General features: G+C 33.4%; 2 protein-coding genes across 2 annotated transcripts; one reads left to right on the top strand and one right to left on the bottom strand.

The window, feature by feature from the left end:
• Positions 2,496-4,950, top strand: LOC104734324 (L-type lectin-domain containing receptor kinase VIII.2). Its single transcript, XM_010453871.2, has one exon. It carries the CDS (start codon positions 2,681-2,683, stop codon positions 4,820-4,822), a length of 2,142 nt encoding a protein of 713 aa, XP_010452173.1. The 5' UTR covers positions 2,496-2,680; the 3' UTR covers positions 4,823-4,950.
• Positions 9,258-10,478, bottom strand: LOC104734323. Its single transcript, XM_010453870.2, has 3 exons — positions 10,338-10,478; positions 10,076-10,234; positions 9,258-9,616 (listed from the first exon to the last, which is right to left on the bottom strand). Exons 1-3 carry the CDS (start codon positions 10,402-10,404, stop codon positions 9,612-9,614), a joined length of 231 nt encoding a protein of 76 aa, XP_010452172.1. The 5' UTR covers positions 10,405-10,478; the 3' UTR covers positions 9,258-9,611.

Raw genomic sequence — 12,533 nt, 5'->3', positions numbered from 1 at the left:
TTAGCATTGGACTTGGATAAAGCCCTTTTTGCTACGGATTGTTCAGACCTACTAAGGATGACGTCTAATATCGAGGATTGGCCGACCTTTTCATCAGAATTGAAGGATTTTATTCATTTCAGAGATAGATTTGCTAATTTCAGTATTAGATATATTTCCCGAGAAGATAATATCCGTGCCGATAAACTTGCGAAATGTGCAAGAGCACAAGGTTTCTATTTTTCCCATGTAAGCTCGTCGGTACCTAATTGGCTCTCTTTCGAAGAAAGTCATCTCCAATAACTTAATATATGGAGTTTGATCGTCAAAAATACGTTATGAGTTCAATGTTGCAACTAGAACAAAAGGGACCGACGTGAGTTTTTAAAGTAAACCGCCCCGCTTTGGATAACTATAATAATATTCACTTTGCTTTTATATGAGAGAAATACTTTTTTCTCTATTCTGATTTTGATTTATCGTTGAATGATAAAAATGGTTCTACTATTGCGCGCATATGTTTTTTAGCTATCACGATTTTGATTGGTAATCTTTGAATGACCCGAGTAACATCATTATTATGCAATTCCACAAAATTTGCTACTCCTAGTAAATTAATAATTGCCTTTTTAATTAGTAAGGCTAATGACAATTGACAACTATAACTGCGAAGGAATTTCCCACAATACTCCAATATATTTGTTCCTTACCATTTAAAGCCCAGTAGCCCACGTAAACATGTGGGTTTCAATGGTTCTAGAAAATGATGAGTTGAAAACAGAGGAACCTTCCATAAGTCGTCGAGAAAGTTTAATTTCATTCATCAAAGGGAACTTGTCTATGCAACGCATACGTGTTGGCTTTTTTCCATACACTTCAAGTCTTCAATTTTTTCTCCCATTCACTTGCTCTTGAATTACATTTTTTTTTTAGACCAAGAAGTCAAGAACCATATAACCTCAATCGAGCTATGACGAAAGTTCTTACTTTTGTCATCTGCCATAACGGGAACTCGCGACTCTAACTCAATAGACGAAAATTTGGATGTATCAGAAACCTTCAATCCAAGATTATACCAAATGGTCTCATGCTTCTGTTTTTTTTTTTTTTTTTTTTTTTNTTTTCCATTATAGAATGTAGAAGCAGATCAGAATCTAATAATCCAACTTGGGATAACACTTTTGTTACAATCTTATTTTGGGTCAATATAGGCTGGAGCCCAAGCCCATGCAAAAAGATTTTTTTTATCAGACCCAGATCCATAAGATACATTTAGAGGTTTTTTACGTGCAATTCAGAATTTTCCTTTATATAAAAAAAAAAGAAAAAAAAAAGAAAAAGTGGATTCCAGTTTGAGGTAATTTGATCACCAACCAAAATTTAGACTATAAAATATAGGGTGGAAATGGTTGCACTAGAGATGAATGAGTTGAAAAGATACGAATAAAATTGGTTGAATAGTATTCAACTCATTCATCCACTAAATAGGAGATGAAAGAGTTAAACAAATTTCCTTTATAATTTGTTCATTTCTCTAACTTTTTTGGTTGAATGGGTTGAATAAGTTTTCTAACTTATATTCTATCTTAAATGGTAAAATATTGGTTGAATGATCATTCAACCTATTCAACTTATTCAACCTATTAATTTAAATCATCCATTTGCACCCATAAATTAATAAGAACAAGGGACTGAAATAAAAGAGATGTTCTTTAATCTATCATTAACTACAATAAATAATTAAATATACGTTCAGATAGACATGAATACTTCATACTGTGAGATAGACATGAATACTTCATACTGTGACACGATGTCTCGTAGATTGTCGATTTTTTTTTGGCTACCAACAACCTAGTAAGATAAAAGAAATAAGCAATAGAGACAAAAGCAAGAAAAAAAATACAAAAATAGTAACACGAGCTGGTATGAAAACGAGTGGCTGCGTTTTGGACTTGTGGATTAGTTAGAGATTAATGATTAAGATATTGACATATTCTTTGTTAATGCTGGTTGTATATATAATCATATACTGCATACGAAGATTCCTCTGATAAAATTATAAAAAGAGAGTATCACTGAAGAAAACGGGTACAGTATGTAACGTTAAAGTCAAACAAAAAAATCATGTGCCATGAAACTTTCACATCGTTGTCCTTGTATGTTTATATGCTTATTTCTTAAAAATAATTAACCAAAAATAAAAGTTTTCTACAAACTATTAAAACTGATAAAAGGACTTGCGAAAACTATGACTACTAATGAAATTTAAAAATTAAATTTAGAGCAAAGAAGAAATAAGTGCAGAAGTACTTGGATCATCATAACTCATAAGTTCAAAAAGTCATTAACAAACTCTACTAAAGACTCCCAAAGACTTTTTTATGTTGGGAACGAGATCTCAAAAACACAGAAGCAAGCACGCGCGCGCACGTGAGGACCTTCTCCATTGCTGGAAAATTCCATATTTTATAATTCCACGTGTCAATCAGCAGATCCACCTGTCTTCTTCACTTATGCTTTTTTTTTTCCCACTCTCTTCTGTCGTCATTCGTCTTCCTCTGTCTGATTTCAGTGAGATTTGTCTTCGTCTCCTTTGTATGATTGTCTCGGTGGCGAACCCAACAACCACCGAACCGAAATCTTCGAAAGTTCCCCTCAGCTTTTTGTTCCAAAGGAATCCAATGAAAAAGATCTACAAATGTTGAAACTTCCACCTAGATTCCTCTCTGTTTACTCTACTCTCATCCACATTATCGCCTCCTTCCTCTGTTCCTCCGACGTCAGAGGCGATTTCCCGGCGACGAGATTCGATTTAGGTACGTTGACTCTCTCAAGTCTCAAGCTTCTCGGCGATGCTCATCTCAACAACGGAACTATAAAGCTCACTCGTGAGCTCTCTGTTCCGACTTCCACCGCCGGTAAAGCTCTTTACGGCAAACCGGTTAAATTCCGGCATGCGGAGACTCGTACGCCGGCGAGCTTCACTACGTACTTCTCCTTCTCGGTAACAAATCTCAATCCTTCTTCGATTGGCGGCGGGTTAGCTTTCGTTATCTGCCCTGATGGAGAATACATCGGATCCTCCGGTGGGTTCCTCGGTCTAACCGAAGAAACCGGATCCGGGTCGGGTTTCGTGGCGGTTGAATTCGACACGTTGATGGATGTGGAATTCAAAGACGTGAACGGGAACCACGTGGGGTTGGATCTAAACGCCGTCGTTTCAGCCGCGGTATCAGATTTGGGAAACGTCGACATCGATCTCAAGAGCGGAAACGCCGTGAACTCATGGATCACTTACGACGGGTCGGGTCGGGTTTTAACCGTTTACGTCTCTTACTCAAACGTGAAACCCGAATCTCCGATTTTGTCGGTTCCTCTCGATCTCGACCGTTACGTTAGCGATTCAATGTTCGTTGGGTTCTCAGGATCAACACAAGGAAGCACTGAGATTCACAGTATAGATTGGTGGAGCTTTACTTCATCTTTCGAATCATCTGAATCTCCACCGCCGATGTCTAACTCTCCTCCTCCGTCGTCATCGTCGGCGTCGATCGTACCATCCGTATCCACCGTCCGGAGAAAAACGGCTGATCCGTCATCTTCTTGCCGTAACAAACTCTGTAAAAAATCACCAGCCGCCGTCGCCGGAGTAGTAACCGCCGGAGCATTCTTCTTAGCATTATTCGCCGGAGTAATAATCTGGGTTTACTCCAACAAGATCAAATACAATCGAAAGTCTGAATCTTTCTCATCAGAGATCATCAAATCGCCGAGAGAATTCACTTACAAGGAGCTTAAATTAGCCACCGATTCTTTCAGCTCATCAAGAGTCATCGGAAACGGAGCATTCGGTACAGTCTACCGAGGAATCTTACCAGATTCCGGCGAGACCATAGCGATCAAAAGATGCAGTCACATCTCTCAAGGAAACACTGAATTCTTATCGGAGTTATCTCTAATCGGAACACTTCGTCACCGGAATCTTCTCCGTCTTCAAGGCTATTGCAGAGAAAAAGGAGAAATTTTGTTAATATACGATCTAATGCCTAATGGATCACTTGATAAAGCACTCTACGAGTCTCCGACGACGTTACCATGGCCTCACCGGAGAAAAATACTTCGTGGGGTAGCTTCAGCTTTGGCGTATTTGCATCAAGAGTGTGAGAATCAGATCATTCACCGTGATGTCAAGACAAGCAACATTATGCTCGACGCGAGTTTTAATCCGAAGTTAGGAGATTTCGGACTCGCTAGACAAACGGAGCACGATAAGTCGCCGGACGCAACCGCCGCCGCCGGAACAATGGGGTATTTAGCGCCGGAGTATTTGCTTACCGGTCGAGCGACGGAGAAAACCGACGTTTTTAGCTACGGAGCCGTTGTTCTTGAAGTATGCACTGGTCGAAGACCTATAACCCGACCCGAACCGGAACCTGGTTTAAGACCCGGTTTGAGATCGAGTTTGGTAGATTGGGTTTGGGGGTTGTATAGAGAAGGGAAGCTATTGACGGCGGTGGACGAGCGGTTGAGGAACGGCGGAGAAGTTAACCCGGAGGAGATTAATCGGGTTTTGATGGTGGGCCTTGCTTGTTCAAAACCCGACCCAGTAACCAGGCCCACTATGAGAAGTGTGGTTCAGATTCTAGTTGGGGAAGCTGATGTACCGGAAGTTCCCATTGCGAAGCCGTCGTCGTCGATGAGCTTTAGTACGTCGGAGTTATTGCTTACGTTACAAGACAGTGTATCGGACTGTAATGAAGTTTTGGCTCCCATCTCTACGACTTCTTGTTCCTCGTCCGAACATGACATCTTCATTGTCGGCAAGGACCGATCGGTTTAAGTAATATTTAATCAAATTACAGTTAATTATTAAATTCGAAGCAAAAATTTTGTACGTAATATGAAAATAAACCAACCTCAAAAAAATTTATACTAATTTTTAAAAAAATATTGGAATTTACATGTAAATTTTCTGTTCAATTTAATAACTTTTGTTTTGGAAACTCAAGACCACAGTTTGTAACAGTGTATAAAAAAATGTTTCGATTTCAATAGAGAAATGTTAATAGTTTCTTACACTTTTACTACAATAGTTGAACTTTGGATGGTAAGTTTGGTGACTGTCGCTTTCTTTACTTTGAATTTGATAAGAGTTTCTACTGTATAAGAAAAGGTTTTAGCGATTGGTCCCCATGTCTATAACTAGTTTAACTACAAGTGGGAGCATAGAAAAAACTGTATAACCTATTTGGGTCATCATATCAGTCTATCACATAGACCGCTCTTATCGCACAATTTCTTGTGCGTCCACAAAAAGTATGTTTTTTGCATAATAATAGACCTAGCTTGCAGAGCGTTGTGTGACTAAAAATAAATTATCTTTGGTTGAATTGTATAAACTTTGGCGTTAATAATGAAGTTCTTGTCATTCAAGTCCAAGTTAACGGCTAGACATTAGTAAAACATTTATATTAACAAAATCATAAATTTTAGCTCGATATGTTTGCCAGCACGAGAGTAACTAATATCTCGTGAAATAGAAAAGAAAACAATCGACAGATTCATCCAATAAGGGGGAACAAGAGATTGAGTAGAAGAATGGCAAACTTTAGAAAAACAAACAGATTAGTAAATAAAGTATGTTAGAAAATGGAGGTTGGTCATAATCATAAAAGAAATGGCATACACTAAAGAATGGGAATCTTACTCATTTCTTACATCAATCAATATACAATACATATCATAAATCAAATCAAAACTTTTAACTAACCTTTTTTGAGTGGTGAAGCATTGGCCCTTACGCTACTTAAGCAGTTGCATAGGTAGAGATCTAATCAATACAATAAAAGTTGAACGTTTTTCATTTGGGGTTGACACCTAAGCTTTTTAAACTTTTCTAAGCATAACACATCATTAAAAACTTAATCCAATCAAATTATAACAGTTAATACAACTAAGTCTTATGTTCCAATAAAAATCAATCTCCTTTACACGTCACTTTTTCTCCCTCCTCCCAATCAAGGCCGTGCCGCTATGTCAATCCTTCTCAAATCGATGATTGAAGTTGAAGTGAAGAAGAATTCGATCAGAAGAACAGATCCAAAAACGTTTATATGAAAAATCCTTAGGGTTATAAAGGATCTTGAAAAAATGGAGCTATAACGAATCCAGATGAAGGAAGGATAGTTGGAGAAATATATTTGATTCTATCTATACTTTCTGTGAGGATATCATATTTAGCAAAGTTAATATTCGTTCCCACCGTGTTTAGTATTTTGATTATTTGGTTGGGGACAATCAATTGCATCTTTGATCTTAGACAAATATTTATCTGCAAATTAAAGTATCAAAAGCATTGAAAATGAAAGCTTTGAAAGATTTCTTAAAGATTATTAGTTCTAAAAAGCTTAGTCCGATAATATGATATCTGGCAAGGTTAGATCAAGATACGAGCTGATCAAGGGGTTTCTTAAGGTTATTTGATTATTGATTTCATGTCTCAGTGAGATAATATAAAGTTTATTGTTATTACTCTAAATATCCTGTTTTTAATGTAAGAAATTTAAATGGAATTTATTTTTAAATCTATTTGGAGACAATATATTTTTATGCATTTTTTTTCAAGAAAACAAACAAATAAATGCTCTAAAAATCAGATGAAGCTTGTATATGGAATTTCAGTATAAGACGTTCACCTCATGTATTGTTTTTCAAAGAGGCATATATCTGTTTGATTTAGTTATAGTTTTAAACAATATGATTTATATTACAAGTTATATGTATTATTAAAAAAAAGTTCTAAAGAAAACCCCGCGGCATAGCGCGGATGTCAACCTAGTTAATCTATATTAACATTTTTGAAGTACATTTTGGTTTATGTCCTTTAAATTTTAATTATTTAATTTTTTTTTACAACATTAACCCCTAAAACAATTCCATAAATAACATTGCAGAGAAACTCAAATACTAAATTTTCTTAAATTGACCAACATTTGTTACATTTATTGCCATAAAATCTTAACAACATCTATACATTCCGATTTTTTCATAAACAACTCTATCCATTAAAGTTTTAACCCATTAAATTCTCCAAAACTATTTTTATGGATGCTAGAATCTCTTAAATTTAAATGATATACAACAGATTTTCCATAACAAAAGTTTACAATATTCATAATTATATTAACATTAATAAATTTCCTAAACCGAAAATCCAATTATAAAATGTCACATTAAATATGTTGAAAACCCCCATATAATTTGGTTTATTTTTTATTTTTTGAGGAATTACCAAAAAAATTAAAATTCTATTAATTATCATAAACTATATATATTGACATGGAAAAATTATAAACTATATAAGTATGCTAATTTGGTAAAACAATTAACATAATTAAACTTGATAAAAAACTTATTTAGATTATTTTTTTGCGCAACAATTTATTTTGATTTTGGTGAGACGGGTTGGCATTAATCCTATATAGGGAGTTAAGTGGAATTGATTTTTTTTTTTTAAACACTTTTAGATGTGTACCAGGAGATAAATGTATTACTAGACTATACATATACCACACAGATTAAAACCTTGAAAACAATACAAAAATCCTATACTTTGAATACTTATATCAAATACCTGTAAATTTTTATATTTTTTAAATTAATAAAACAATAATAAAATAACAAATAAATACAATATAATTTTAAATTTTTTAAATTAAAAATATTGTCTTGCGGTATACCGCGGGTTAAATCCTAGTAATAATAATATAAATGGAGTGAGAAGGACAAAAAACAAAAAAAAACAAATATATAAAAAAAAAATCCTAAAGGTTTATAAAAGTTGATAATTAACCGGACTTGGATACTTTTTGGGTTTACGGCTCGATCCAATTGTGTAGTATTTAATGTCTAATTCTTGGGCATTTTAAGGTATTATTGTGGCAGCCCAGTAAGAGGACAATTATGGATTAATAATAAATTCATTACTCAAATCTACTCAATTCTCATCATACAATATTCACATTTTAAAAGGGAAAAAGGATCTGGTTTTAGAATGCAAGTTGTATCATTTAACACTTGAACTTTGCATGAAACTGAAAACTTGAATATGCCAAGTTATACGATTATACATACACATACAAGCTGCTACAAAAGAAGCTTAATTTAGGTTTTTAGAGAAAGACGACTAAAATTGATATAACTTTACAAGCCTATTAGGCTATTTCACCTCCATAAAAGTGGTTCAGAAAGCAATCTCAACATCAGATTCGCCATAGGACTATTTTTGCTTAGAGGTTTTGTTCAGTTAATCTGTAATAATCAACGCAACGTTCTAAAAGAAACTCCATTTATTAATTTCGATGCCAAGCGCTATATATATACTCTGTTTCTCTTTAACAATCGAAGAGAACAGATTCTCTTTAATTTCTTCTTGTGTGAATATGTTTGATATGCCTTATAGAACATTTGTTGTGTGTCTTTAAAAACTCCTGTTTTGAAAGTACTCCAACATTAATAGATCCAATCAAAACTTAACTTTGTATTAGAAACTCATAATTCATAATCCGAAACGTTCTTCTCAAATCTCATGTGAGAGGCATGGACGCGCGGTACTGATCTGATCATCTGAATATTGTGATAAATAATACACATGGTCCAATTTTAAAATGAAATGATTGATGAAGTGATTAAAAGGTGGGTCAACTTCTGATAAAGTGTGTCCCATGTATCCAGTGTCTTAGATTACTCGATATATGATCATGATTTATGATGAATTTTAATTTGAATACATGCATAAGTATAATAATATATACAATCTTGTGAATTTTAAAATTTTAGTTTTCATGCATCTAATAAAGGAATACATGAGTTTGAATTGTCTCAGACCTTGCACATCTTGCATACTTGAAAGGTCTATTTTCTTAAAGAATTAAAAAAAAAAAAAAAAGGTCCAATATACTATTGTAATAACGGCAGTATGACTAACATATAGGAGGAGATAGATACAAAATAGAATACATAATCAACTTATTTGTAATACCAAAATAGATATAAAATAGGTGATATATAATAACTTATTTGTAGTACCAACATCCAAAACATCATCTATATCATGAAAAGTTTTTTTTATATAATATAACTATGGTTTTCTCATAGTCATTCGTAATTCTTGCCCATGAACAGCCCTAGTGTGAAATACAAAGGATTAAAACATATTTCCATGCCTATAATTTTTTTTGTTTTTCAAATCAGATTCCATTCTATGTCAAAAAAAAAAAAAAATAGCTAGATAATTATACTGGTATTTATGTGTGGTGACACATTATACCCTGAATAATCTGAATATGGTTTTACTAGAATCAGACTGAAAAAATGATACAGATCAACGCTGCTTGAAGAAAAGAAAAGAAAAGACCGGACATAACATCAGGAGAGTAGTGTGTGTTATTCACACTAACAGTGCTGATCTCATATCGATGATCATATGATAAATATGTAATAAGTATATAAATAACTCTAGCTGTACCCATTACTCATATATATCACAACTCTCGTAAACATACTTAATTCCTCTTTAACTTGAAGCTTCTGCATCATCTCTCTTCTCCTCGGAAAAGGTATCTCTCTCTCTAGTCTGATAAATAATAGAGATAAGATAACTTAAATCAAGTGACCTAAATCAAAATACAAGGGAAACAAATTCTTGAAATGTTTATTATATATTAGCATGAGCTCAAACCATATGTAATCAACTCGTATTATCATACAGTATATATTACTCATGATTACTTTCCCTTAGTCTCAATGTACACAAACCCTAATCAATTGATTAATCCTTCATATTTTTAGTCACCATTATCATCCACTATGTGCAAGAACAGAAAATTAATCACTTCCTTGGATCTAAATATTGTTAAAAGAAGAAGAAATGGTATCATTTAATAATACACATGATATCATTAAATGATCGTTGTTTACCTTTATATATAAATAAATAAAAATCTCAAAGACTGATATTTACGTAACTGCCATTAAAAAAATACAGTATATGAGTAGATATAGATAGATATGAAAGGTGGATATCACAACTTACTCTTTCCTTCTACATGAGCACCGGCCGATCCAGCGGTGAGGGTTTTATGGTGGATGTACGGTGGTTTTCCGTGTATAGTCTCTGGAGGAGGTCTAGAGTTATGAGTCTCCGGCCCCCTGTAATCAATCTCGTACACCTCTGAATCCGTTTGCTCTGATCCTGAATAAGGTTTTGAAGTACGTACAGCGACTTAATACTACAAATAATAATATAACATAATTAAGTAAGGGTTTAAAAATAAAAAACAAAGAACAAAAAGTACCTTTAGCGAAGCAAGGCACGGCAAGGAGGAGGTAGATGATGAGGAAACTCATGACGGACGATTTCATTTCGCTTCGTTCTTTTTTTTTCTTTAAGACAAACCCAATATAATGAGTGTTTTTGTTTTGAATGGTAATATTTCGGGTACATGATGGCCGTATTTATATATAAACGTGGACTCAAAAACGTGTCATGTTTTTCTTTAAAGTCATTAAAATTAATTCAAATAGATAAGTTAAAATGTCTAATTATTTTTCGCCAAAAACTTAATTAGCTAGCTATACTGTCTATTGTGAATAGATCTGTTCGACATATTAATAGAAAATTAAAATTATACCAGGTGATCGATCAACTGAAAAAAGCAACAATACATATTAGATTTCCATGCAAAAAGTTACGACCATTATTGTGTCCGTTTTTTTATAAAAAAAACGTTTAGCAAAATCCATTTTCTACATACTCATCTAGAATCATGTTTTAATGTTATTAATATTATTGAATTTTATATGTTAATCATCTGAAGCCTTGAACAGTGTGCAGTGTGCTCTTTGTGGACAAGGGATTATTATGGACGGTAAAAAAAAACTGGACCATTATTAATTGTTTTTCACTTATCGTTCATAATTAAGTTCACATAAAATGGAAAAAATAAAAGACAAGTTCATGTGTGAGGGACAATATTAGCTTTCAGACTCATGGCTTCGAAGCTGAATTCGTGTTCCAATCTACTCATTTGGTTTGCATACCAGACGTATTTATTGAACAATAGTACTATTCATTTATTCATAAAAGTTAAATGGATCGGAGTAGTAGTATCGATCATTACTTAACAGTACAAACAAACCAGCATAGAAAATAATGTTTATAATAGATCCAAATTCGTTGTAGAAAATGTCGCTAGAAATACCGGTACGTACATTCCATTCGTAGTTATTGTATTTTGGCGGTGATATACAATATATATAAAATCGCCTGCATAAACATTATTGATAGGAGAAAATATATCGCTGGTATGAAGTTGAAAAATTATTGAGTTAAATGAAAAAAATTGGATGAGGAGATGTTAATGTTGTATATGCTTCCTCTATCCCCCACTAATGTCTTACAACTGTACAACTCTGTACTCTCTCTACCTTTCCATTTATTTCAAGTCGGTCGATGGATGGATCGTGCACCCCAAATTTATATATTATCAGTCTATTATATTCCCTTTTTTCATTTATAATTTACAACTACAAGTACTATATAGATGTTTAGAATGAATGATAATATGAAAGAAAAGATATCTATATAATATATATATATATATATATATATTTCTCTCTTTTTTTTTTTTAAATTTTCTTGTTCTTTGTATTTCTTCTCTTTTGTTTTTGATTATAACAAGCACAATAATTAGTGTATTTAACACTGTTTGGTTAGTAAGTATTAAGATATCCCACATCGATCGTCTCCAATAATGAAAGTCTGATGGATTAACCAATCGATCTGAGACTAAAACAAGTCCAACATGATCCACACTATGAAGATTATATGGATTATCATACTGATCAGCCAAATAACGTTGTTCACCACCATTAGATGATCCTGAAGCTTGAGATTGTATTAAGGGAACTGTAGAATTTGTATTAGATCCCATTTTACGAATATTAGAGTAAAAGATCAAAAGAAGAAGGAGACGCGATTAAAAGAAAACAAGATTCATCGTCACCCAAGGTCAAGGAAAATAAATTAGAAGAATCAGAAGTGCAAAAAGGATTTCGGTGAACAATTTGCAAATCACTATAGTGAAAGTTTGTAGAAACTCTATCCAAGAGCAAATCGGAAAACTCATCTTCGATTAACAAAGAAGATAACACAGAAGCTTAACGAGACTCAATTAAAGAGCTCTGATACCATATTAGTAAACATAGGGTCCAATTCAAAATCAATTGTAATCAACTGATCGTGTAGACACAATGAAATATCTAATTCAACAAACATATGACGCAAAAACAGATACAGAGACTATCTGATCCTGTAAACAATGGAATGATGGATGCGTACGAATTGGACCAACAAGGCAACAACTAACTTTCGTAAACTTTATATCATTGCTGGATATTATAGTAGTATAATTTACATAACACAAGTACATCCGTACGTTCAAACATATATATATATATATATATATATATATATATATATATATATATAT

Source organism: Camelina sativa, chromosome 13 (genome assembly GCF_000633955.1).
Source record: "Camelina sativa cultivar DH55 chromosome 13, Cs, whole genome shotgun sequence".
Lineage (NCBI taxonomy): Eukaryota > Viridiplantae > Streptophyta > Magnoliopsida > Brassicales > Brassicaceae > Camelina > Camelina sativa.
Note: the sequence above shows the minus strand (reverse complement) of the source record. Positions and strands in the feature narration are given on the sequence as shown.

Coding starts and splice junctions, on each gene's coding strand:
- LOC104734323 (XM_010453870.2), bottom strand. CDS start 10,404: ATGAAATCGTCCGTCATGAGTTTCCTCATCATCTACCTCCTCCTTGCC. Junction 10,235..10,337: donor CGTGCCTTGCTTCGCTAAAG/GTACTTTTTGTT, acceptor AACCTTATTCAG/GATCAGAGCAAACGGATTCA.
- LOC104734324 (XM_010453871.2), top strand. CDS start 2,681: ATGTTGAAACTTCCACCTAGATTCCTCTCTGTTTACTCTACTCTCATC.